Source organism: Egretta garzetta, unplaced genomic scaffold, assembly GCF_000687185.1.
Source record: "Egretta garzetta isolate BGI_Z169 unplaced genomic scaffold, ASM68718v1 scaffold39, whole genome shotgun sequence".
In the NCBI taxonomy this organism is placed as follows: domain Eukaryota; kingdom Metazoa; phylum Chordata; class Aves; order Pelecaniformes; family Ardeidae; genus Egretta; species Egretta garzetta.
In genome coordinates, this window is record NW_009260945.1 from 2,354,317 (window position 1) to 2,381,975 (window position 27,659).

General features: G+C 39.5%; 1 protein-coding gene across 1 annotated transcript in view; it reads left to right on the top strand.

Moving 5' to 3' along the window:
• The first annotated feature begins 2,331 nt into the window (after positions 1–2,331).
• The window catches only part of PLCG2 (phospholipase C gamma 2), a 66,021-nt gene continuing 40,693 nt past the window's right edge, over positions 2,332–27,659 (top strand). The window contains exons 1-5 of the mRNA XM_009647205.2: positions 2,332–2,394; positions 5,292–5,487; positions 20,887–21,027; positions 23,695–23,788; positions 25,286–25,333. Coding sequence (XP_009645500.1) covers positions 2,332–2,394; positions 5,292–5,487; positions 20,887–21,027; positions 23,695–23,788; positions 25,286–25,333 — 542 coding nt within the window. The remainder of the gene's footprint in view (positions 2,395–5,291; positions 5,488–20,886; positions 21,028–23,694; positions 23,789–25,285; positions 25,334–27,659) is intronic.

The window sequence follows — 27,659 nt, forward strand, 5'->3', positions numbered from 1 at the left end:
TGCCAAAGGAGAAGAAGAAGGAAGGAAACCTTCGCAGTGTCGGCATGTGCCTGACACCAGCCCCGCGCAGCGCACGGCTCTGCCCAGGGGTGAGGGCCCCAGCCCGGGGCCAGGGCCTCGCTCCCCGCCAGGCCGTGGCAGGTGGGCAACCGTCTTGCTGTGGTTCCCCTCCCCTGCCTTTCGCCAGACCGCAGGACTCCAAGGGTGGCAGCTGTGTCACAAAGCTCTGTGCAAAGAGCCGTGTGTTGATTGTTATTAATGATTGCACCGTGGTACTGAACTGGGGTTGCTGGTGGATATCCATGTTGGCAGTGCTGTGCTCAGGCAGTGCCCGCTCAGCTGAGGCGACGTCCTAAATGCATCCAAAGGCAGAGCTAGGGGCAGAGGATGCAACAATCCTTTTGCAGTGCCTAGAGCACATGGGAAAACATAGAAATTGACTGGAGTCAAACTCTGGATTGCACTTCTTGCTTGACCTTGTGTGCCTGGAAAGTACCTCCTGTGTCATATAACAGGCTATGGATTCATCGGTGCTTATCTGAGATTTTCTTTGCTAGCCTAGTACGTTTATAGTTTGCCTTTACTACCATTTTTCCTCTATTTGTTTGTGTTACCACAAAAAGAGTTCAGTGTTGTAGACTGATCTTCAGATAAGGGTTTGTTTCTGAAACTCTGAAGTACTGTAATGAAGTAAAACTAAAGATACAGGGTTTTGGATAGATTAAGTAGGGGGTTTTTTCCATGTCCATGTTTGCTTGGTTACTTGTGACTTCTTAGTCTGACTCTTTAGTCCAAATCAGTCAGGCTTTTCAATAAAAAACAGTATCAAAGCTACTCTTACACAAACAGTAACAAATAGTCCCAATTCTGCATGCGGCAGAGGACACCATCGAAATTAAGCTCCTATAGTGCCTACAATCAAAGGGGAAGAGTCACGTGTTGGTGTCTGTGTCTAAACTAGAGCTTATGATATGTTTCTGTGATTATTAGTCTACTTGTTGAATTGTGTAAGTGAGGCCAGACCTTTCTACTTCAGGCTTCAGTAACTCTTTGGTAGAAGAGCAGTAATGCTTCCATTGCACATAAAGGGTGTCTTGCAGCTCACACACCAGTGGTTTAGAGGTATCCAGCTAATGGGGTGACGAGGGTCATTACGGAGTTCTGCTGCGTGAAGGGGTGGAAATAGCGTTGATTCACATAGTTGTGCAGTGATGGGTGTAAAAAGGCTGAGGGGCACCTATGGGTGAGTGTAAGAAGAATATTTAAAAGGTTAGGTCTAGTATCAAGGGCTTCCATTAGTTCTTTTGGGAAGCCTAATGTGTTTTACTGCTAGGAAGCTCTCTGTGACGTTACTCTTGATCTGGAGCAGGTAGCCAAAACAGTGTCGAAGTGGTCAGTTAGATTGATCAAATATTACGATACTCTTTCCACCTTTTCTGATGAAGTAGATATCCTCATCTACGCTATTGTTTCATAATAAGTTGAAAACTTGTGACTTAGGATTTAAATTAGTCTAAAACCACTGTTCGCTCTGTTTTTGGAAGAAAGAGCTACTTTAAAAGGGGAAGTCCAGTATATTCTATTCAGCGGAAACTGTTTAAGAAGCCACCTCTGAGAGGCAGTTCCTTTGTACTAAGGGACTATTCTCTCAAAAAAAGTGCTGTATTGCCTTTTATTAAATAGATATATTTAGAAACTCCTTTTCTTGCTGTTCGAAGCATGCTTCATTTTACAGCTACACCTTGTACTGTAAAAGGCAGAGCAGATGTATATTTTGTTATAGTCTCCTGAAAAACTATACTCATTGAAAAGTTGAGGGCTTTATTATTGCAGTGAAGCATTACTAAAATGGTTAAACCTTGTTCCAAATCAAGGCATATTCATTTTATTATAATTCTTAATAGAAAGAACAAAGTGAGAAGATAGGGTTTCTTTTTTTTTTTTTTTTCTGTCAGAAAGCCAGACCCTGTACAAAGATTTTAATTTAATTTATTTTTTTATTTTCCCTTCCTTTCATTTCTGTTATTACAAGTCATTGTAGCAAGACAAGATGACTACAGCTGTCTTTTTAGATAGAAGCCTGCGATAATTTAAATTGTTACCTGATTAGTTCCAGGGAGTCAAAAAGCATCAGTTACTTTCTGGCTAAAATCTGCCATTGCTCACTAGCCTTAAAAGTTGTCTGCTCCCTCTCATTTGTAGGATTGGAGTATATATATACATTTCAGTATTATAAGGAAAGGGTACTCCATTTTCATATTACAATAACAAGCTTATAGATATTAAACACCAAATAACCTGTATAATGTTTTGCAAAACATGGAGCGAAACATGGTTCCTGCTGTAGAGCACTTCAGGTTCACTCTGGGCAATGCAGAAGAGGCCACCCTGCAGGTAAGAAGGGACTGTTGTTTGCTTCTCTGTTAGCTTGGAAAAAAAAAAAGTGTTTATTGAAGTGGTAGAATTTAAAAAGGTATTGGAAACATTGCACCGGACAGCTTCAAAGTCAGACAGATTGCACTGAAAGCAGCTAGTAACATGATGTTGAAAGGCAGTTTCGTGGTATTAATGAGAGAGCAGAAAAGAGCACTGTTCAGTGAAGAGCAGGTCAGGAGATAGTGACATGGGGTGAGGGGGAGGAGGGTTGGAAGAAGTTACGAAGGGGAAGCGAGAAGTGGCATGGTCGAATTAGCTATCAACACGGAAACTGAAACTGCTTGTGATGGAGAGTAGTGGACTGAGGAGAGAGAAAGAGAACCAGAGGAGATGCTGTGGCTGGTGGCTGCATGTGCAGAGAGATTCTTTAAACCTGTCCTGCTCAGGGATGTGGTTAAGGGGGATGGTTGGGAACTGTGTGGCAGCAGCTCCTGCTACTTGTGTTAAAATTACACGCTTCCTTCTTTGTGTATGGGTGAAAGAGCAGGTTCCAGGGCATCCTGTTTGTAAATAAACTCGCTGAGGAGTAATCAGGCTTGTAATGATCTGTTTGATGCAATGATGTGCAGGAGGCCAAAGCACAGAAACTTGCTAATATTTGAAAGAGCTGCTGCATATGCATCTCTCTTTTGGCTGTTTTGTGCCAAGATGTGTCCCAAGTGTATGCACACAAATACCTGCCACCTGACATGTCAGTAAGGAAAAGTAGACTGTGTAGGAGAAACACAGCCGTGAAATTTTGTAAGTGTGTAAATTGAGACTCTTTAAACATAGACAACATTTGTTTCAGTATTTGTATTTACTCATATTTTCCCCTCATTTTCTGTACAGCTCTCAGAAAGACAGTTACCTGGTTTAAATTCTCATTTAGGTCTTGTATAGGTTTAAATTCTCATGTAGTGCAAGAGTTTATGCAAGCTGATGTCATTATCTCTCGTGTTACCTTGTCATTGGATTGCTAGGCCTCAATCATCAGCACTTCTTCACTCTTCCTGATGTCATACCAAGAAGACAGCAACACTGGCTGTAGAGCCTGTGAGGCTTCTCAGATTTCGGAGGTCTCTTCAGGCAGCAAACTGATGCTTCTTTAGTGATACAGGGCAAGAAGAAGAACAAACCTGCTGCAGTTCACCATGGGGACAGCATTTTGGTTGTCTGAAGAAAGATTAGGAATATATATTTAAAAAAAAAAAGCCTGGGAGAGTAGAAAGATTTTGAGTATGATTCAAATATGTTGCAGATTTACAGTAGTGGAAATTATCATCAGTTTCAAGAACGAAAAGTTTAACTTCCAGCTTGCATAGAACTCACGAGGTTTTTATGGCACATAATGCTACAAATACCCTAGAACACTAAAGAAATTCCCATAGGAATGGTGATTTCTGATAAGAGCTACTTCTGTCTCCATGTCAGTTAGAGAAAATCTCTGTGAGCAAAGGTATCTCATTCTGTATAAAATCAATAAAAGCAGATCTGACACTTGAAAGGAATTTGATGGGGTCGAAGTGCACATTTTTTGATGTCTTTAGAAGACTCTTGAAGCCATCAAATCAAGATAAATATAGTCAGGGTTGGAACTTTGTTTGAGGAAGTCTCTCTTACTTTGGACCTACCAGTAACAGTTGCTATTTTCTGGGGAAAACCAGTATTGCTATTTGAAGGTTTCAGAAGTGCATTCTTACTTCTTAGTACTATGAGATACTGTTTTGGTAAAGGTGTATTTGGACAGCATATGTGGTGTGTTATGCTTACATTTTACATTTGATGTACATGTATAATTTCTAAGTTATATACTTACAAACCTGCTAGATATTACCTAAGAGGAGTCTATTAATAATTGTACTAGGTACCATTTTTCACTATCTGATCAAGAGTTGCTTGTGTAAGTGTCCCAGGAATCCTTCCTTGGCCGCTGGTGGTACTGGCAAATGGCTTGGTAAATGAAATAAACTGCCATGGTCAAAGCAATTTGTGCAATATAATTGCATTTACACTATTTTTTGGTTAGGAGAGGGCGTAGAAAATGTGGCAGAAAATGCTACAGACATACCAAATATTGCTCCTTTAGAAGAGGTTTTTAACATAGTTCTGCTTTAGTTTGAACACGTTTTTTTTCATGTTTCCTATGTTCTTTAGTTTTATTTAGGCTTAAATGCTTTCTTTGTTATGACATAGGTATTATTTTCTTTGGCATTTCAATGGTTTGCGTTCTTTGTGTTTTGCTCTTTTGTCCTTATTACTCGGGTATACTTACATTTGGTATTTCTTCTAGGTCTTCTTTCTTGGTCATCCCCCCCCCCTCCCTTTTTTTCTGTCATAATGCTGAGACTTTAGAGATATAAATCTGTATTTGGAGTGATGGGGGTCTACGTGCAGTTGAAGATGTGCATGCATAAAAGCATACGGGGAGTTACGCCCCTTAATGTGATTTTTTTTCATGTGTTTGGGCTAAACAGACCTGGGCTCACTTAATTTTTGTCTGGAACACTGCGTACTTCTGTGTTAGAAGACTGAGGAAGCAGGTATTGGTACGGTGCAGCTAGAAGAGAAGCATTGGTCTTGCTGAGAAATTCATTGCATACGGTAGCTGCTCCACCCAGCTCTTCCTTTTTAATACATTTTGCAGCAGTGTGACTACCAAAGCGTCATTGGTACTGTCCTCTGTGAAGACTGTTCGTACTTTCTTTCAGGATAAAACGGCAAGGATGCTGGTAATGTTAGCCAGGTATCTACCTTGCATTTGAATGGCAGGAGTCTCTATTAGGTAGCTTTAACTTACACAAATGTGATTTTTTTAAAGAAATAAAAATGCTATTTTAAATATTGAATTTTCTCTCTTTTTTTTTTCTTTTCAGGACACTGAAAAGAGTGTAGACTATGGAGTGCTGCCAGAGTACGAGAAAAGCCAGATCAAAAGGACCTTGGAGTTGGGAACTGTTATGACAGTATTCAGTCTTAAGAAGAGTAGTCTGGAAAGGAGGACTATTCAAGTCATAATGGAAACCAGGCAGGTAGCATGGAGCAAGACAGCTGACAAGATTGAAGGTTTCTGTGAGTATTTGCAAAGTGTACCTGAACTTGGAGTTACTAATAAATTGATGTAATTATCAAATATTGATTTAATGAGCCTTTGTTAACATCATGAAGTTTTTGGCTGAAGAGAGTCTGGTAATTTGCTGAGAATATTCTGAATTGTTGCAATGTAGGTGAAGAATCTTCTGCAGCTCGTTTTTTAGGTATCTAACACTACTTAAATACCATTAACGTGCTTTTACCCTAAGCACTGTTCTCAAAGTTTTCATCTTTGAATATGACGGTGCTTGTGTTCTCTGTGAATTGAGTTACCGAGTGACAGCTGTTTTCCATCCATAAACGTCAAGATGCCCTGTAAATTCAAGCGATTAATACTTCTTTACCCCTTTTCTCTCCAAAAAGAAGAAACTCCAGATACAAGGAAACTGAATTCAAATTTCTATTTTCTTAGGGAATTTGCCATTTCAGGATAGAAATTATTTAGGACCATTATTGGAAAGTACCCATGACTTAGGAGGATGGAGCTGTCAGATGCAAGAGATGGTTCCAAGGTTCTGAGTTGATACTCTCTCTTTAGCTGATATTTGAACTGACTAAACCCACTATAACAAGGTTGGGAAATTGAAGGGGAGTGTAAAGCTACATAGGACTGCAAAAGCTGTGGTAGAAGAATAAAGGGAGACTAATCTTCAGTTCTTACTGAACAGGGCTGATGTCAGCCAAGCTCAGCCTGTGCTTTTTGGGATTTGTACAGCTCCTGCTAGTATAATGTAATTACAGTGCTTGCATATGACTATGTAATAACTTTTCTTTTTATTATGGATATGATTTTACTATGCAACTGCTAAATGGTGTTTGTCCTCAATAAAGGAACTGAATTGTCTGCCTGAATTGCCAGAATAATTTATTGGTCAGCTTCAGCTAATATGAGAAGCTTGGAGTTGAGGAAATGGGGCTATTTGGGAAACGGAATTGTAGTATGTGGAGAGCTGGGAAGACTGAGCAGACACATATTGTACTGTCTCAGTGCTACCCCATACACAGATCGTCTGTGACTGGCACCAGTTACTCCAGCAGTACAACAGACAGGAGCCACCATGCTCCTGGTATTCTCCCTGGATGTGAGTACACACTAATGTGAGAGAAATTGGGAAGGAGGAGAACGGAGTTTGTCTGTTGAGTTGTGGATTTTTAAAAAGGTTTTTTTGGTAAATACACTGTCAGTTAAAAATGCATCGATCTGTAAGTTTGTGAAGACAGGCACTGAGAAGTTGCATGGGATTTGGATTGTCTGTGCAGCTTCCCTTCCTGCTCCAGAAATACAATGTAATGGAACGAAAGACTGGTTGTCTGGAGGATGTTTTTATCGTTGGTGGTGAAAATGTGGTCATATGCAGTGTTCTGGGAAAGGGCAAATGGGCCTGGACACCCTAATTAACAGGTACTCTGGATCTTGCAGTGCCCCAGTTTTTCATGTGGAAAATGAGGGTAATTATCCATTCCTATAATGATGCCTGTGAATGCAAGTGTATTACCAGTTCTGATAAGCTCAGATCCCAAGGTGAGGTGTGCCAAAAAAAAAAGCCCTGAGAGGAGATGAATAATTCAATTATGAGACCATAGCTTTAATATGCTTAGCAAATAAAGCCTGGGGTTACAGAGCTATAAGACTAAAACAAAATAAAAAAATGACTACTTAGTGGGTGAACAAGGCATTAGAGTCCTCTGGCAAAACCACTGTGCGATCATGTAGTTGAAGACTTAACCATAGCCATTTGCACAGAGGGGCCAAAAGCTGTACAGACTTGGCATTCCAGATGTTGGGAATGACTTGCAATCTTCTTCTATCAAAGCTTCCTGTGGGTGGTGTGTGTCTGTGGTAAAACATCCTGATAATTAACTAGTTTGCTCTATGCATACATAGATTTTAATATTTTTAAACGAAGCTGAATATTGCAATTTGACTTTTACGCCTGGATAATCCAGCAGAGTAACGACTTGCTTCCAGTTACACGGGCGGTCATTACTAGAACAGGGAATATAGCTATAGACCTGTGATTTACCCAAAGGCCATCTGCCTCTCTTCCTGAAAATTGTAGTACTGTAGCAGATTTTTTAATTGAGCAACGTTTAAGTGACCTTTATAATGATGGGAACTTCAGGTCTGAGAATGTGTCATGCTCTAAAGCACAAATATGCAAAATATTGTTTTGTTGTCTTAAAAAGCAGCAAATCTGCCCAAAACCAAGACGTATTTTGCAGGCGTTGTTTCAGAATACAATGTGGACAGTTGTTACAATTAATTTACCATATCTGATCTGCTTGAAATGAAAGTCACTGCAGCTTTAACTTGCTGACAGTATTTTTGCTGAAGAGGAAGGAAATATTTATTTATTTATTTATTTAAATTTTGCTATCGCTTCTTTTAACTGAGACTCAGGTTTTCTTTTTGCTTGAAAAGTGGAAAAATCATGGATTTAAAGGTTCATGTTTGATAATTAAATGGACGGGCTTCTTGAATACCGATGACAGGGGAATTAAAATTTTTACTTCTTTGGAGTTATACTGAGAAGATGATACCAACTTTGTGATAGGAGAAAATATGTTTTGGCTTGTACATAGGAATGACCCCAATTATTCAATGGTGAATTGTGTTGACATGAAAAATAAAAAACACTTTTTTTTTTTTTTTCCCTTTTTAGTGGCTGAGGGCATAGAATTACCATCTCAAGTATTGTATTGTTTAATATGCTTGTGCTGTACAAGAAATAGCATTTGTAATGTGATCTTAATGGTTGCTATTAGCATGTGCTACAGTCCACTAAGAATTAATATTCAGTATGGGTGGGAAAGTTAAGGTGGCTTCTTGTTGTGTGCGTGCCATTTTAACTCAAGATTGGCAACTAATCTTTGCAGAAGGCAGAAAACTGAATGTTTGCATCTGCTATGGGTTTTGTGTTTCGAAATCGGATGGTGAGGAGAGTTCTTAAGCTTTGGGACACAAAATAGGCTGCTAATAGATAGAGGAGATGGAGACCACCTTTTATACTTGTATTTTAATATTCCTCCTGTGGAAATTAAGAAACAAACCATTGTGGGGTTGGTTTTTTCTTTTTTTTTTTTCTCTTTCTAACTGCCCTGTATGGTGTTGGGAATTTTGGATGTCATAGTGCTGATTTTCTTGCTGGTGAACTGTAAATATGTGAAGGACGCTCCAAGACCTCTAAGCCAGAGTTGTTCATAATTATTGCAAGGGCCTTTATCAAGTTGGGTTACTATTATTTTGGAAGTGATTTAAGTTAAGCCTTACAATAACAAAAAGGGAGCTACTCTTATTCTGGCATAAATTGAACTCTGCAAGGGAGATGTAGGGTTAGCTATACTGATACATATGTTTAGACAACCACATGGCCCTGAATGTGGCAGTACTGTTTATTTTAAATGTCATTACTCTTGGAAAGAGTCCCTTTTGTTAAAAACCTGTCAGCATTTCTGTTAGAGCGAAAGAGTTGCTAAAATTATGGCTGTTTCCTGCTTAGTGCAGGTGTGTTTCTCTGGATGAGTAAGTAAAATGGAGACAGCTTTCTTTAGAAAACTCTTTCTAGACCCAGGCCTTTGGTGTGGTAACAAGTGAGGATATACAAAGGCTAGGAAATCTGGTTTAAACAGTCTCTGCCTTCATTGTGCGGCTCAGACCACACAGTGTCTAAGTACTGGAGATTTTACATTGACCTTCTGAAAGACTTGAGTCACCATATACAAAAGGAATTTTCTAACAGAAATGAACTGGGGAGAAACCTCTTTGTTTTCCTCTAAATGAAAGAGTTCAGGTTGTTTGTGTCCTTTAGGGAAGGATATGCTATTTCAACAGTAGATCAAAAGGCCAAATTTTAAGCTGGTACATATCAAGTAAGTCGCCTCACTTTAATAGAGCAACTGAGGTTTTGGGTCACTTTTTTTTAGCTTGGGAGTTACTGTGGTGCTGAGAATCGTGCTGCACAATTTCTTAATTCTTCAAATACAGGGTTTTATTTTAGCTTCTGGTAAGTTCTAGCTTTACAAGTCAGAGAGGGAGCGTTATGTACCAGCTCTTCTACTAGCACTAGCCCTCCCTGCCGACCTGCAAGAGAGGGGAAGGAGCAACCCATCAGTGCCTGCTCACACCCTTCCTGAGTTGTCCTAATGGTGTTGGTAACCTGTGCGTGAACAGTCTTTCTTTCCCGTAGAGATATGCAGCCAAGAGTTGTTCAAGTCAAGTGAGTTCTTGGATGGTATTTCAACTTTCATGAGGTCAAGATAGCTGTCCGAGCTAATCAGACGTGCTGAAGACAGTAGATTTTGCTGTTTGTAAGGAAACTGATCCTCTTGTACAATCGGCATTTCTTGGGTTTATTGTGATTCTGCTGTTGTAAAATGTAATGCTTTGTAGGCCCAAACAAATTTTAAGTTAAGTGACTGTGGGGTGTCTTAGTGTCTTTCCTTTTTTTTTTTTTTTTTTTTATTTAGCCTGTAAGGCTAGGAGACACTGGTAAATGAGCACCTTTCAAGAAAAGTTAAACAAAAAATTTGTCCATGTTTTCCATTTTGTGGGAAAGGTTAACAATGGAAAGAGAGGGGCTGCCCGTCCTGGAATGTTTTTTAGGTTTAGTGGAGGCCAGGAAATTTTTTAGTGCTGCTGCTCTTTTAGTCACCTGCTAAGACTTCAGAGTACCTCGCGTATGCCTTTCCTACATCAGCTGAGTCCAACACAACCCATTGTCAAAAATAAAATGGACAGAAGGGAGCAATGCACCTCTGAGAAGTGTTTTGATGCGGATGTTTGGCATGTAGGGTTTCATTAGTATATTAAAATGAATGCCAGCAACATGTGCTTCCTTATGTGGGCCTGCAGAGAGCTATGCAAATAGCTGAAGGAAGCAGGTCTGAGCTGATGTGACTGTGTTCACCCATGCTTGGGCTTCTTTTAGTCATCTTGCTATTGTTCTATACATAGAGACATTTTAGATACCCTAATAGCTCTAAGATCATCTGAGGGAAATACTTGTAGGCGCTGGCTACAAAATGTCGGAGCTGTTTCTTCTGCCTCTTACTTATTAATGGCATTTCTTTGTATTCTGCATTGTCCTAATTTTAAACTGTTAAACTAAAGTTTGCTAGGTGGACTATGGGACTGCTCATGGGACTCAGAGTCTCAGCGCTGTTGGTCCTAAGTTACCTAGGTCCTCAGTGCCAAAGGATTGTTTTAACTTACCATGACAAATATTTTTTCCTTGAGGAGTTGTATATTTTTTTGTTTGGTTGGTTTCCCCCACCCTGTTGTGCTTTCTGTGTTGTTTTGAAGCCATTGTGGTTTTCTCCCCCTGCCCGCCCCCCCCCCTTTTATATATGAATACGCACACTAACCCTGGTTTCAGTGGATCCCCTGTCACTGATTTCAGTAGGAGAAATTTTCTCCGTTTCTTGGATGAGAAGTAAGTTTTGGTGAGCATTGCAATAGTACTACCTCACAGATAGACTGACCCGGCGAAAGGTTAGTGACTCTGATGCAGAATGCACGGGGGCTTGGGGAGTGAGGGTTATAAATAGGAATGGTATTTCTGGCTGTGTGTGTAATACCTGTGAGGTGGTATTTTCACAGCCTAATATTAGGCCAATGACTGACAAGGCTAGTCTCACCTGTCTGTCCAGATAGTCAATTGAGAGAATGAAAGGCTCCTCCAGAGCAAAGTTTAGCTCCTGCTCTGAATTACTGTCTGCTGGAGTCTCTTGCTCTGGCCATTGAATGTATAAAAAGCACAATAACATCAGCTTCCTAACTCCGAGGCAGTGTGGGTTTTTTGTGCTTTGTTTCTTTCATCTATACCATTGGTTTCAGTATGAGAGTTCTGTTGCAAAGCAGTGTAAATGTAAAGGAGTAATTTGAACTTTGAGAGGAATTTTGAATGTAAAAGCACTGAAATAAAGGAGCACTTTTTGCAGGGCCATGGGTCTGAAACCCATGGCACTACGTCTGCAGCTGGTATCGGATACCATTGCCAGGAAGAATAAGCAGCTTTGTTAGAAGTCCAGGGTGGACCGCAGTCTTCCCCCACCACTTTTCCTTGCTGTAGCACAGCCTGACTTAGAAGCTGCCTGGTGCTAGGGAAGGCATTTGGTAACTTTGATTATAGAGCAGGGGAAAGTGTGTGGTGGGGGAATGTGTTTTTCCTCGAGTGGTACCCTAGTGCAAGCGGGACCCAGTATGATTTGGCTGTGGATCATTTGCCCATAGGTTTTATTGACCATTGTATGCTCATGGGTTTGCAATTTATGAACTACAGATATCAGTAACTGTGGTAGAGCTAAACTGACTTTTGCTTTACCAACACATGAGAGAAGGAAGCCTCAGTTTCCTTGTACAGAGGGAATTGATTTGCTCGTTTAATTTGTAATGGGCCCTTTTCTTGCAGAAACTGATCTATGCATCCTAGATACATGACTGTGGAGCTGTGACTTACCAGCATGATTTATTGCAGTGTGTTGCTCAGCACATCATTGCTTTCTTATGGTTCTGCTGTGTATGCTCAGCACATCATTGCTTTCTTATGGTTCTGCTGTGTATTTTTATTGTATATTTACCCTTTACAGCTATGTGTGGGTCTGCATGGTGGCCCCTGGGTCACACACACACACTGTGTTGTTTCTCCCCACTTCCAACTGTCACAGGCTGGTCACACAATGGATGTGTGTTGTACATCCCCGTGGTATCTGGGGGTTGCTTCTGCCTCCACGTCAGCTACTCTGCTGCACTGTTTCTTTGCTAGGATACCAAATGCCCCACGAACAAGTGTACTGTCATAGCTGAGAGAGCGGTGGAGGGAACTACTGGACAGCAGTGAAAGGCAGAGGGGAAGGAAGGGGTGGCCGAGAGCGAGAAGTGCTTCTCGGTGCTCTGCGAAGAGACATGTCTGTGCAACTGGCACCTGGGTTTTGCTGACCGAGAGTACATTTCAGTACTGCCAAATACAGCCTCCCAAATTTCCTTATGTTGTGGTATACACATTTATATGCACATGAATAAATTAGGACCCAGAGAGGTTATGGTATTTAAGCTTGTAGAGCAAGTAGGTGGCAAGATGTAAATCTCCAGGAAGCTGATCCATAATGGATATTTCATTCTTTATCAGATGCAAAGTGCTTTAAGGATAATTATTAAGGGAAAGTTTGTAGTGACTAGAGTTTGATTAGTCACTGGAAAATATGTGCGTTTCTGCCTACTCTTCCATGGATCCTTGTGTGAAGTGATGATTCACAGCCAGAAGAATTTATGCTCCGAGAAATCTGTGGTGCCTTCCTTGAATGTGCAAGTGTGTGTTTCTCTGTAATACAAGCATGCATGCTTCAAGGAAGATTCTGGTGAGGACCTAAGAAGATTTCGCTTTTTTTTTTTTGGTTGCCTAGGATTTTATTTTTTTTTTTTCATGTGAAGAGGTGACCTGCTTTTGTAAATGATTTAAACCATATTTTAATCCCTTAATCTTTGGAAAAGAAGGATCACCTATCGGTTTTGATGTTCTTGATTTATTGCAAAATACTCAAGAAAAGAACATCTACCGGCCATTTAGTTGTTCAAGCACACCACAAGAAGTAGGTTGAAAGCATTGGAGAGCCATGTTTAGGAAAAGGTCATATAATACATCAGCTGTTAAAATGCTCTTTAAAATGTACATATAATCAGCTGTTAAAATGTAGATCAAGAGGTTAGGCTATAGCTAAGGTTGAAAGAGGAAAGGGAATAGATGTGTTAGTATTAATTTATTCTGGAAACTTTCTGTTTCTCAGAGGATGAAATACCTGTGTTTGGGAATGCCAGAGATGCAGACCTCTTGTCAGTGTAATTGAAAAATTATGAAGCAGAGGAATAAAGGCTATTTCAATTGAGGCTTTTGATGCTAATGATATGTCTCAGTATATAGTAACCATTTCTTTTTTCTTCAGTCTGTATTTTTATTAATGCAGTAGGACTATCATACCTTTTTTTCATTTTTAATAGAAAGGTATGACCAAAAATGCGTAACATTTTATTTTAGGATTAACATGGACTTCTAATTTCACATTGTCTCTCTTCTCCCATTTTTTCTGTAATATTTTTCCAGAGTTTGTAGAACAAAATGACTGTGGCACACTTTTTAAATACATTTGCCATCTCAAATTCATTTAGTGTTACTGATTGTTCATCTAACCTATGAAAAAGAATTATCAAAGCTTAAGTTCACTTGAGATTTTCTTCTTGCTGAAAAGAGATTTTACAGAATGTGTGCCCTAGAATATAATTTAAAAAACCATAAAACAAGTTGAATTTTCATGTTTCACAGGTGTATTAAGAAAGGGAGTGAATGGAAACAAAGAACTAACTTAGTAAGTTCATGTTATAAGTAGAATTAGAACTTGTGGGAGCTGCTCTGGTTTTTTTCTTGATCTACAAGAATGCACTGTGGTTGTGTTTTCAGATTGTGCTACACTGGCAAGCAGAGATCGCTAGTTCCTGCAAAATGTTCCCCCTGGATATTTAATGATCAACGCTCGTTGGAGAAGCAGTGCATCTATAATATAGTCATGTAGATAACAGGACCAGATCAGGCCGCATACAATTTACAGGGTGAGGTAAAATGCAGGGATGCATAATTTAATGTAATGGCAATCTTATGTATGTTGCCGTAGGTAGTGCTGTTCTAGCTAACAAGTTGGTTTTTTTTTTATTTTCATTATTATATTTTGTGAATTTTATCCTGCAGTATATTTTACCTGAAATTAAATTTTGCTAATTTTGCTTTTAAAATCTTTGCTAACGTAACCTGTCAAAGAGAGCAAATTTTGGTTGCATGCATCCTTTTGGCTGTCAGATACCTTGGGAAACTTAAAAAACTAACACCTAAGAGACTGCTTATGCAAGTGGCTTACATTCTTAAACATAGAGGAGGGATTCCCTGCCCCCCCCCCCCCTTCCCCTCCCAAGTGAAACAGCTAAGCCATTTAATTAGTAGAATTGTTAATGCCAATGTGGACTTTCTCTGTGGTGGAAAACCTGTTTCTTTCCTTTTGGAGAAGATGGTATAAACATTTACAGCATCTGTCCCTTTCTGGGAGAAGTGATGAGTAAGCCACATATTCTGTTGAGAAATGTGAAATGAGTGCTTCTTTTGGCTTGAATGTTAGGCTTGACCTTGCTATTTTCTAGTAGTGATTTTTCTTTTTTTTTTTTTTTTTTACTGCTATCAGAATTTCTTTCTGTCTGAATTTCCTTACTGTTTCAGACAAAGTAATAGATAACTCACATTGAAAACCCCAACTCCATATTCTGTCACTTTCTTTCTGCTTTGTATTCTGAATACTGTTAAAAACAGTATGTCATCGCAGAAGTGAGTCCACTTTTTTCTCTTTGTGGAGTGTCTTTTCAAAGGAACATTAAAATGCACTTTTTTTTCTATTTGGAAATTGCTAGGTTTCAGTTGTTACCAGGGTATCTTCGTGTAAGTCTTCAGCTGAGTATTTAGAGCTTGGTTTCTGTGGTCAAATGAAAAAATGAATGCGTGTAGCCTTTAGCTGTTTTCAAATAATTTCTTCCCTTTAGCAGCTTAGTTCTGCAATGTTTAATGCTAACTTACAGCGACCAGACTTCCTGTCGTGGCCAGCCAGTGAAATGGGGATAGAATGAACTTTACAGACCTGAGCACCCCTAACTGATCAAACTGAGTGCAAGATGTAGGTACTCTGGTACACTTTCCCCAAAGTCAAGGTTTCATGTGGCATTGTTTTGTTTTGTTGCATGGAGTAGAATGTAAACTTTTATGGGGACATACGTAAATTCTATGCAATTCTTATTTTGTGAAGGTGCCTTTTAATTTTTAATGTGAAAGCAATAGCCATTTGAGATGTATGGCCCCTTGAATTCAGAGCTCACACTGGGAAGGGCTGACATATGTTACTGCTTTGCTGAGCAGTCCAGTGAGAAGTTATTAATTTAATGGTAATTTGTTGTTACTGTACATGACAGCTCTGTGTGACCTGATTACTTAAAAACCTGTGAGTTTAAAAGGTGCACTTCTCTAAAGCTTATGTCAGTCACACAGCTAAATCCCCAGAGGACCCTTTGGTAAGGTAGTCGTGTGCTTTCTCAAGATACAGCACACCGTTTCTCATGTTCCATCCTTGTAACTGTTTTTTCAGATCAGTTTATGGCTTACCTGTAACAACTTCCTTGGGCCACTGAATGTCTCACGAAATGTCAGTCTGTACGAGCTGAAGTACCGTCCATGCCACATCTTTACTGTCAGGCAGCAGGAGCTTTCTGCTTTCATGTGACTTTGTCCTTCTCTGAGAGAAGCCTTACCTCGTTCCCTTTAGAGTTACACAAGATCCGCGTTTCATTGCTGCTCTGAATAAAACAGGCTGTTAAGACATACCTATGTGTAGTTAATCTTTAATTCTGCAGAAGTGAGAACAAAGCCATTGTCCTCACTAACCACCATGAAGTACATTTGCAAAAGGATACTAAAGGCTTTCTTCATTCACTGGGCGCTCATTTGCACATAGGTTGCACGGGGCAGTTTCTGCCTTTCAGAAATGAAACCTTCTTCGGAATACTTTGTGATGCAAATTGTTGAAAAAAACATGGATTCTGAAAACTGGTTAAGTGCAGAATGTTGTTATATATATACACACACATGAAAATGTGAATATATTCGTATAGAGAATGCCCAGCCTGTGTCTTGGTCCACAGCACTTAGGTGATCAGAGTCCCTTATTTTCTTCTCTGAAACATTGACAGTAGTTTCCCTTTAGCCTCCTTGAGACTCATTGAAAATACCTGCTGAAGTAAATAATGCTCATGGCCTGATTTCTGACTCTGTAAGCCTCCTTTGAATCTCTCTGTAGGCTTTTTCTTGTCCTCCTTTAAGTACATAACCCCAAGCTCTGATCCAAGCATCGTTTGTGGCCACAGACACTGGAAGACTTCCAGGGACTTTGAATCAGAAGCCTAATCTTACAAGACTCTCTAGTCCATCATGCTGGTCTCAGCTGAACTTTTACACTGTTTATCGAGACTTTTCTGTCAAGGGCACCTTGCTAGGTTGACAGCCTCTAAGGTTTTCTGATTTAGCCCATTTATATACTGTCTGCCTGACTTTCCAGCCTAAAATTACCTGACTTGTCCAAAGCTGATCTATGCAAACATACCTTCCTACAGTGAACTTACATGGGCGCTTACAGCTAACACAGGGTGTTCTGCTGTGGGCATTGGCTGGTTTTAAGCGGGGTCCATTCCCTAACACACGTGTCTGTTTGGGTGCTGAACGGTTGTGCTCCCAACCAGAGGTGGGTGTTGCATGAGCATGGGGGTGGACAGAGGCAGAACTTCTCCCTTTGAATAGCAGTGCTGGTTTGTTCTCTTCTGGAATGAGGAGCGCAGTGTTGCTGTGTACAACGTAATGTTTTTTGCAGTTCTCCTTTTTACACTGTTCTCTACCTGTACTTACCTTGTGTCTTGTCTTGTGCTCAACTTGGACAGCACCTACTGTAGTGGAATCCAAGTTCTGTTTTGCCGTCTGCCTCTGAAGGAAAGGTAGCAGCAATTCATACCTCTAAGTGTGTTATTAAGTGTGATCACTACTGCCGCGTTAGCTGAATGGAGCTCGGTGGAGATGTCGAGGACCAAAAGTTTATTGTTAACTTTATGCCAGCAAAGGGCTCTTGCAGGCACTCTGGAAGGCACCGAGCAATTAATCCGTGCAGTCTTTGGAAAGTAGCTACGTAGTGGTGTAATGATCCATTGAATTAACTGATTTGCCAAACAACATACAACAGCAGGAGCTGAAGTTCAGCAGCTTCAGGCTCTGAACTGCCACAAATACTGCACGTCCAGATCAGAGCCTGAAACAAGATGGTAATTGAAGGTGCCTTGGAGTCCGGTCTCGTTAAAGAGCCACTTGAGGGAGTTGTCAGAATCGATAGGTGACTGATGAGGCTGCCAAGGAGATCCTTTTAATCTGTGGAAATAACCACATAAAAGAATGGATGAAATGTAAACTAGCATTGTAGGGTCTTTAAAGCAGCACTAGACTTCTAAACTGTTTGGCTGGGGACTGAATGCATTGGGAGTGTCCTCCTTGTCTTGCTGGGTGTGAGTCAACTTCTCTACAGGGCATACTTTGATTTATGATTATGGGGAAATGCATTAATCTTCTTGCACTATTTTATGGAAATCGCACCTGCAAGCATATTGGATTTGGTCTGACACTGCAAGCTGCATATGTCCAGGTCTGCTTTTTTCAAGTGTATCAGGCCCCAGGAGTATCTGTCTGTGAAGCCAGGTCAGGATACGGCTCTGCAGTTTGCATGTGGGACTGAGCAGGAGGAAGGCTCCAGTACCTCAAGGCAGTAAGAAGATAAGAGTGTCCGAGGTGCTGTGCTTGTAGTTCTGGCACAGGCGTGAAGTTACATTTTAATTGCTCAGTGACAGATTGTGCTATAAAAAGTTCACAGTAACTGCATAACAGCTAAATTGGTACAGTTGATTTACTAATCAGAGTCTGAAACATGTTGCAGCTTTTCCTGGCCTGTTCCATTCTGGGTTCAGTTGGGATCAGCCATTCTGGACTTAGTGGGCATCATGTGGAGGGTGCCAGGCGACTCCAGGCTACCTGGGGAGACGGCAGAGCTTAGCGCGAGACCAAAATTTATGCTTGCTGTGCGTGTCTCTCTTTTCCCCCTCTGCTTTTCTGCCTTGGCTTTTTTTTCAGTAATGTAGAATAATACATCCTAAATGACACTATGAAATGTCATTAAAATACATGCAGGTAGTTTCTATTCATTTTCTGGAACTATAACATGTATTATATCTTTCTTTCTGTAAAAAGTAAAGAATGTTTAATAAAACTTGTGGTTTGTACATCTGCTCCATATATTATTTAAGTAAATGTAATGATATCTTGCCAGAATTTCGTAGGACATATTATATATGTTGCCTGAAAAGTACAGGAATGTAGAATTCTGAATTTGGGGTTTTTTAGTATGAATATTTTCTCTCCCTTTCACCCCTGCCCTCCAATTTTGTTCTTGTGCTGAACCATTCCTCTGTTTACTGAATGTTTAGCAATTAGGGTATAGTAATCTCTTTTTTCAAAGACCAGTCAAACCAACAGTAATATGGTTACCGGTGTGAAATGTGTGCATACAAAAATCCTTGTGCCTATATGTATGTACACATACGTTCACAAAGGAGAATGGGATGGCAGGATTGAAAGGTTGTAATGCAAGGAAAAGAACTGTAGTGAGTATATGTAACTGAGGGGAGACATTGAGTAAGTTTGTGTGTTTGTTTCAGAGGTCAGTATGAGGTAAGAGCCACTTGAAATTACAACAGCAGTGCAGGTTGTGAAATCTGTTTTATCGCTGCTTATAGTTTATAATTTGAGAGGGTCTTTATGGTGTGGTGTTCATATATGTGGATTTGTAGGGGTCTGAAATGAAAGGTGTGCTTCACTTTGAAGTTAAAACTGTGCTTTTCACTAGGGATTTGTTGGGCGAAGGGAAAGCAGAAGAGGTGACTGGGGTTGCTCTTGCCCATGATTAGAATGAGCCAGCGTGGTGCGCCGTCCCATGCTGTTTATTGCAGCCACGCAACCTCCTTCCCTCTCCATTGGGGTACTTTCTCTCTCTGCATCCTGATTCTTCGCTGCTGATACTAACGTGAATTGGTGGGCTTAGATCATCTTTTTCAGATGGTGGCATTTTGGGATCGATACTCAGATACACTGCTAGGGATCTAAGTGAGACTCTGGATATTAAGGGGATCACAGTCATCAGCAGGACCTTTTGGTTGCTGGTCATTTATGGTCATGTTGTTAAATTGTTTTAGAAGTTTGCATCTAAATTTAGGGGCCTTGTCCAATCAGATATGCAGATCTTAGGAAATGTTTTCATGGTTTGAGAGGGTGGCTGAGACACGGAGGCTGAGACATTAAAAGCTCTATCTCCAAGATAATTACACTTGGAAAAATTAGTTTAAGAAAGATGGTTGTGTCCTACAATTGGTTCAGGTTAACCTTTGAGGTCCCATTTTCTCAAGGTAGATTGTTTAATGACTGGAAGAAAGAAATGTCTGGTGGAAAGTTTGTCCTGGGATACTTTGCAGAAATTCTGAGATGAATTAATGTTTCATTTTCAGGATTTTATTGATGAACTTCCTAGCTTGTCTCTTCCTCCTTTCCATGTTGGCATCATAGAAACCCAGCATTACACAGGCCAAAGCTTTAAGCAATGTTCAGCTCCCCCTCTGTTGGCAGCAGAGTTGCTCTTTCATTATGTTATGAATTATTAAGACAGAACTGTCTTCTGTTACTGATGAGGTGCTCATTTAAAACACGGTTTTTATATTACAGCAGTCTTAAATGTGTGGACAGAAACCCTCAGCTATTTTCCTTGGATGTTGCTAGGTCTGATAAACACATTTCAAGAGCAGCTGTGAAATGTTTTTTCTTCACTCTTCATCCTGTAGCTCATAAGTCAAGACTGTCCGAAAATGGGAAGAGCTGTTTATTTGTCTGGTCCACAGGCAGCACAAAACCACTTCCTCAGTTTTCTAATAAGTATCTTATCTTGAGAGTGCACATATTTCTATTTCAATGCTGTCTCACTACTGTTATGCAGGCCATGAAGCAAGGGTTTGATAAAAAGGGAGCTGGCTTGAGAAAATGCCTGCTTGTGCAGTGTTCCCATTCTGCTGTGCTCTAATATGTACCTGTGTTCTGTAGAAAGCAGCAAGTTGAAAGCAATACAGCAGGTTATGTTAAGTGATGGAGATCTCCTTGGAATTGACCAGGAAAAAACTAACAAACATTTTGATTATTAGGCTTGAGTTTCTCTTTTTATTCCTACTTTAAATATTTTTTTCTTGCAAGTGCTAGTGACTATACTAGCTGACAAGGTTAGCTGACTATCTAAGATCTGATGCATAATTTTTAGGTGAGTAAGTTAGAAGTTGTATCTTTTCTTTTTTGTCTCTGAACAGTTGTCATGGCAATTGGAAATTTCTTGCTTAAATGCCATTTGTGAAATCATGTCTTCTGTAAACCAAAGGAGCTGTGTGTATACACTTTGTCCATGGATAATAATCAGTGAAAGTGAAATGATAAAAATATGAGAAGTTATTTTTCATCTTCTCTTGGTTCTTCTCTACTGTTGTCAGTAATATATTTAGTTGTGGATTCATGGATTGTAAGCTGGTAAAATTTGCATTTCTTGCCCAATAAAGATCTTTAACTTGTTTTATATAGGTATTTTATATATGTATGCATGCTTTGATTTGTTCATCTTATTGTTTCAGGCTCTGGTGGAATGTAACTGCAGTTGTACTGACTGAATGTTGTTTCCTTTCAGTGGATCTGATGGAAATAAAAGAAATTCGCCCAGGAAAGAATTCAAAGGACTTTGAGCGTTGCAAAGCAAAGCAAAGAGAAGAACACTGCTTTACTATTTTTTATGGTACCCAGTTTGTCCTCAACACCTTAAGCTTAGCAGGTACTTTTTTCTTCTTTGTTTCTTCTTTAAACCTAATGATTGAATAAATCAAATATGTTGATGGAACAGTAATGCAAAGAATACTGTGGTTTTGACTTCAGCAGTTCAGGAGCACACCACATGTTTAAAATCTGGAGATAGACCTTTTACTCATCCCTTCATGTCTGTGAACTCCTGCATTTGTAATGTTTTGCTTTCAAATAGTGTATCATGTGAGTGTAGTTTCTGATTTGCTCGATCATTTCTAGCAAGGTAGACTTTTGCTGGTTAAATATCTCTACTAAGGTTTTCAACACTGAAAAGCAGAGGTGGCATTGTCCTCTTTAAAGTTAGCAAAGGATTTGCTGCTGTCTTCAGTGTGGCTAGAATATTGCCTTGGCATTTTTAGTCTGGCCAAAATGATTCTGGAAACATTAGCTGTTTCACAGCTGTATCACAGAAACTTTCACAGAAACTTTCCTATCACCTACAAGCAATTGCAGACTTATTGGAAAAATAAAGTTCTAGTTTGGGTTATGTGTGTGCATGTCACCTGATAATACTAAACCTCTTCTAAAGAAGTACTAAGGGACCATAAATAAAACTGGAAAGCGATAAATTGAAAACTAAGAGATCCGTGTGAAACAGAGGAAAGTTGTATCCTGCATCTGTGGAAGGGGTTGGGACACTTCTTATTTCAGGTGAGATTATCTAGGGTCACAAACCCAAAGAATTTGAAATGAAAAGGGATATAAATTCTTACATTGCAGGCTGAATACAGTTTCTAACTAGTGGAGTTTACAAAGAGATTTCTCTTCTAAAATGTTTGTGGTGGACCCTCAGTTTAGAATCATAGAGGCGATTTATTTGGAGTGGTAGTTCTTTCTGTCCTGTGCAGGAACATGCTTGTCCATTTAAATCATTACATTCATTGCAAAATCTTAATGAGAAAAGAGGAGTGCTTTGTAAGCATTTTAATGCTAACAGTAGCTTTTTTAAGATGGAATTAATTGCTTATAAATTGCAGTAGTAGAAGGGTTTTTTTGTAGTCTGATGCACTGGAAATTAAAGACTGCTTGTGACTAATCTATTGTTGTAGGCTTTTAAGTAAGTTTTCCCATTGTTGGCTGAAGTCTGTGAAAATTTTGAGCAAGTGGCTGTGCTTAAGTACAGCTGTGCCAGGTGCTTCAGATTGATTTCCTCTAACAACCCCCACCATCCTCCCCGCCCCATCCCTCCTCCATGGCAGTTCTCAAAACCAAGCCTCTGCCAATACTTTGAAAACAATCAGTACCATGAGATATATTGCTGTAATGCTGAACTGCAGAACAACATGATGTAACTTTCAGTTAAGGGGGATATCCTTTTCCTTGTTCAAGTGCTTTGTCCTGGTTTCTTAAAACAATATGAAATAATTGTTACTTAAGGGGAATGGTAGCTGTCATAAAGGGCACAATTGTCCTGGGAGAAGAATTGGTTTGGCAGTGGTAGTGGGTGTTCTTTCTGAAATTGTAACTTAATTGGAAAACATTTCCATGGGGAGCTGAGGCTGGGCTCCAGCTTCATCCTTGAGGCATAAAGCATTGTTTGGAAGTATGTTTAAATAAAATGTAATCTTCATCTTTTGAGAAACTATTTTGCTTTCAAGGCAGTTAAAAGGATTTGCACAGGTTACAGCTCCTGTGTGAATAATTTTTTAGAAATGATTTAATTGAAGAATGCTGGTCATGAAATTTCTGAACCAGCATGCCAAAGCAAATGGACTTTGCCCAACTGAAGGTTGTAATGATACTGTCTCATCCAAGGCCCAAAAAATTGGTTTCAGCTTAACCAGTATTCCCTAGGGAAGGCTATACCCAGCATGCAGTTCATCATCTTGCTTCTGTTGGGTTGAAGCATTACCAAATGTGATCATGTTAAATGATGTGGAGGACTCTTCTGGTTTGGGAAATGGAAAGGCAAACAACATTTAAAACAAAACAAGACCATGATAAACCAATTTGTAAGGTTGGGAGGAAGACGTACCTGGCTTCTAGTGTTAAGCTATGTAAGGGATTTTAGACCTTTTTTTAACTTAACTTGTATTAAAACGTGTTCTATATAAGCTACACCAGTTTTGTACATTGCTCCCTTCCTGTTCCTCTTGCCTAAGTTTAGTCTGGAACAATCTGTATTTATAGGCACGGTTAGGACAGACAGGAGGAGGTTATGTCCACCAAAAGCCAGAACTTAAGAATTTCCTTGTAGGTTGCTTGGAATCTAATGAACTAACTTTATGCTATAACGTGAGTTCTTTTGTCTGTGCTCTTCAAGTTGCTCTAGATCAAGGTTCCTGGGCTTTTGCCACTTTGGAAATAGAAGATAGGAAAGTGAATTTTGATTGTGTTACTACAAGAGCTCAGCAGTAGTTTCATAGTCTTTCTGCTGAGATATTGAAACTTGCCTACCCTGGTAAGCAGACTTCTAAAAGGAGGTATTTTTTGACAGAGCTTCCAGAATTAACCCTCCCACCCCCAAATTTATGCTGTTATTTATTATCAGCAACATGAAGCTATGCAATGAGATTTATCAAAGAGAAAAGTTAATCAGCAGCTTTGTATACTAGGGTTTATCTAAACAATACAAGTTATGCCTTGGTTTTGTGTTGATCTTATTTTGGTGTTTCTCATAGCATATTATTTTTTTCAGCTGACTCTAAAGATGATGCTGATAAATGGTTGTGTGGCTTGAATATCTTGTATCAAGAGGTCATGAGTGCTCCCACACCTGCGATCACAGAGAGGTATGTGGACATATTTTCACTTTGTGAGATAATGTTTCTTTGGAATTGAAAGTGGAAAATGAAAGAAATGTTTAAGGTGCAATAAATGCTGCCTGCCAGTTACCTTAAGAACAACTACTTTCCAGTTAGTGTATGATACAGAAAGCTCATATGGAAATTCTCCATGTCTGTTTTGCTGTATAGATGTCCTGGAATAGCACTCTGTTGCAGCCACTAATGTGGACTTGCAATTTACCTTGTTCTGTATAACCAAACAAAAAATCTCTTAATGAGATCAGAAGAACATCTGGTCTAAGTGTGCATTGACTTCTTGGAAAATTTGAGCATCTTATGCAATCACAGCAGGCTTCCTCTAGTAGATGTCTGTGTGTCCTGTGTTCCGATAATTCTGAGATGTGCTTTTACGGTTTCTCCCTTTTATTGAACCCATTGCATTGTATGACAATGTGAACAGCTGACTTGGAAAGCCAGGCTGAAAATGAACATTTTTAAGGATTACTTTTTAGCAGCCAGCCACATGATGGTGAAACTGCACCCTTAATGCTTCTGAGGGTGTTGCATGCAGAACTACTCATGCTCAGAATGCCATTTTTATTGAAAAGCTTTTAACGCTGTATCTGTACCTGGTTGCTTTTCATCACTGCTGACATTTTTGTTTGTGGTCACTGCTGTTATGTGTTGTGAGGATATACCCTGTCCTTGCATGCTACCTGATCAAATTTGTGGCTTTGACTTTGATGTTGTCTTTACCTACTTGCCGTTCCAGTTAGGGAGAAAGTATTCTTATCTATCCTTACCTATTGTATGGTATTGCAGCTAGCTGATATACAAAGTGCTACTGGGTTCCAGGCTATGTTTGTGCAGCAGAGTGATTCCTGTAGAGACTGAGGATAAGCTAAATAATAACATGCTGTGTTCATCCTTTAGATCAAAATTATGTGTATATATATTTACTGTTAATGCTGCTAATAGTATTTCGCTGTGCACCTAAAACTGTCATGCACGCTAATGAGGATTTTCTTTAAAATTCTCTAAACACCTCTCCCTCCCCAGTAATTTTTAATTTTTATGCATCTAACAGATCTTTGAGCCAGCAGCCTCAGCTGACATAAATCATTGACTTGATGGAGTTACTCTAGTTTAGATGAGCTGAAGTTTTAGCTTGTTTTATTCACTTAGATTTTTACAGCTTCTGGTTGCTCATTCTTTATTGTCCTGCCCACCCTTCCCCTTCCTGTGTTGTTTATGTGACTTTAAAATGCAGTATTAAGCAGTAGGGAAGTATATATTTACCAATATGGTTATAAAACTGGCTGAATCCTTAGATGCTGCGCTGGAAAGGTTTTTGCTTTATTAAAAGACATGTATCGTATGACTTTTTAAATACTTCTATTGAATTTCATCTATGGATTTTGATATTTCATTGGCTATGTTTTCTTTATAATTCTTAGATTAAACCTTTTTTTTTTTTTTTTCTTTTTCTGTCTTTTCCACAAGCTGGCTGAGAAAGCAGATCTACTCTGTTGATCAAACTAGGAGAAATAGGTAAGAAGCTCTCTCTTTGTTCAGTTTGGTTTTTAGTGAACTTTTGTTGCGGATTCTAACATGGAATGAAAAGAAATAAATACTTGTGCAAGATGTGAAATATGAGACCCCTGAACATGACATTTGCTCTTGCTTTAACAGCTTGAGATTTGCCTTTTGCTAAACACTATGTGTTCATAGCACTCACTCGTGTTCATGTACATGGTATAATAAGGAGAAAATGAAAAATAAATAGTTTTGCTTTTAGCCTAGAATTACTCTGCCAGAATGAGGAAAGGGAGTTGTCTTCTCCCAGTCTTACTGGAGAGCTTCAGCTCAGCTGTGCAGGTATGTTAGGTTGCTTGCTTTATAGAGAGAGGTCTTTGCGCTTTCATAGCCAAGTTGGAGCCCAGCAGCTTGGACTGTCTAACCCACTGTGAGATTTCCTGTGCAGCTATGCCACCAGTTCTTCCTTCATTGCTGAAGCGTGTTTGCATTGGAGTGACTACACTCTAATGTAAACAGACCAGAACCAGTTTAAAAAGCTTGTTTGGGCATTAGTAACAATGAAGGTGCATAAGCAGAGTTCAACATGGGCTGCTAAAGGTCCAGGGCAGATGTTTTAAGTGATTAGCCTTCCCTTGTTTCAGTCCTGATAGGGTGTGAACGTGGCTAGTATGTGTGGTATCTAGTTTGAAACTAGTCACAGCAGCAGTGTCAGGTCTATCCAGAGATAGGGTTGTCCCAGAAATAACATGAATTATTTCCTGCAGGAGTCAGAGTTGTGAGGAGAACAGAACAGAATATTAAGAGGAAGAGGAGATAACAGAGATACCTGAGGATATTATGGGAGAGGAGGAGGAAGACTGCTGGTATGACAGGGTAGTGCTGTGTGAAAGAGTTACCTTAACAGTGGGAAATAGAAGATACTCTTGAGGGTAGATATAGAAGGAAGCAAAGTTAGTGGTTTGGAATAAGGGCAAGATTATTTTATTTTTTTTTTTTTTTCCCCAGCAAGGGGCCTGACTAAATTTTCCTGTTTTCTGGGGCCTCTTTTAGAGCAACTCAAACGAAGCCTTTCCTTGAGTAAGAGATTCATGACAAGGAAATATGGAAATATTTGAACTTTTCGGATAGACCATGCAGAGTCCCAACCTTCTTGAGAAGGCTGCACACTTTGGGCAATTTGCTTCTTCCATTGAATCCAGCGGTATCATAGACAGCTGGATTGTTCACTGTCAATCTAGTTTTCAAAGCAGGGCAATGCAGGGGAAGGGAAATAGCTTTTTCTGAGGAGGTTACAACTGAGCAAAGCAGAGAACACAAGTCAGACAACATATAGAAGGAGAGGAAGATTTTGTTGCATATGCTTGGGTTTAGTAGGTTTTGGTATTTGTTTTTGACAACAAATTGGTATTTTCACTAGGATTTCACTGATAGCATTAAATTTGAGAAACTATCTGGAGAACTATTTGGGTTTAAAAAAATAAATTTAATTTGAAAATAAAGAAAATTCCACAGATTGGAGCAAAATGACAGAACACAAGGTATTATTGAGACAAATAATAGAAGTGGGGAGTGTGAAGCTGGAATGCACTGCTGGAGGCAAAGGAGGTATCCCTGTTGTGATGTCTGTGAAGTGTGGCTGTCCAACAGTGGCTATAGGCGATGTACCAAAACTATGACTGACCATATAAAACATTATTGCTTATTTGCCTTGTCTCCCATACATTGATGCTGCATTCTTTAAGACAGAGGCTCTCTTTTATTATGTTTATATAGATCTTAGTGCCTTACAGTTACTCAGCAATATAAATAAGCAAATATTAAAAAAAAAGAGGTACCTGAAGACTGCTTTTATAATTCATATCTATCATTGCAATATTAAACTGGAACAGCAAGATATAGAAGGAAGCAAAGTTAGTGGTTTGGAATAAGGGCAAGATTATTTTATTTTTATTTTTTTTTCTCCCAGCAAGTGGCCTGACTACATGGGCTTGTCTCTTTGCCACATATTTGAATAGACCAGAGCCATAGAATTACCTCTGACATGGTGCTTCTCATGTGAAAGAAGGCCCATGGGTTGTAGCTCCCCATGTGCTGTGTAACTTCATACGTTTGAGTTTCAGTAGTTCATTTCATTTCAGGTCCATGTGTGATGTGGGTTTGTAGTTTTTGCACAACAAAGGAGACTTTTTTTTTTTTTTTTTTTTTAATGAATTCAGCTGCATACCTCTCCTTAGAGTTTCCAGAAATCATGCGACACTGAGAAGAATGTTAACCCTTCCTCCCCCGCATCTATTACTTTAGCATGATTTTATTCTTTGTCTGGAACATGCGTTTTATT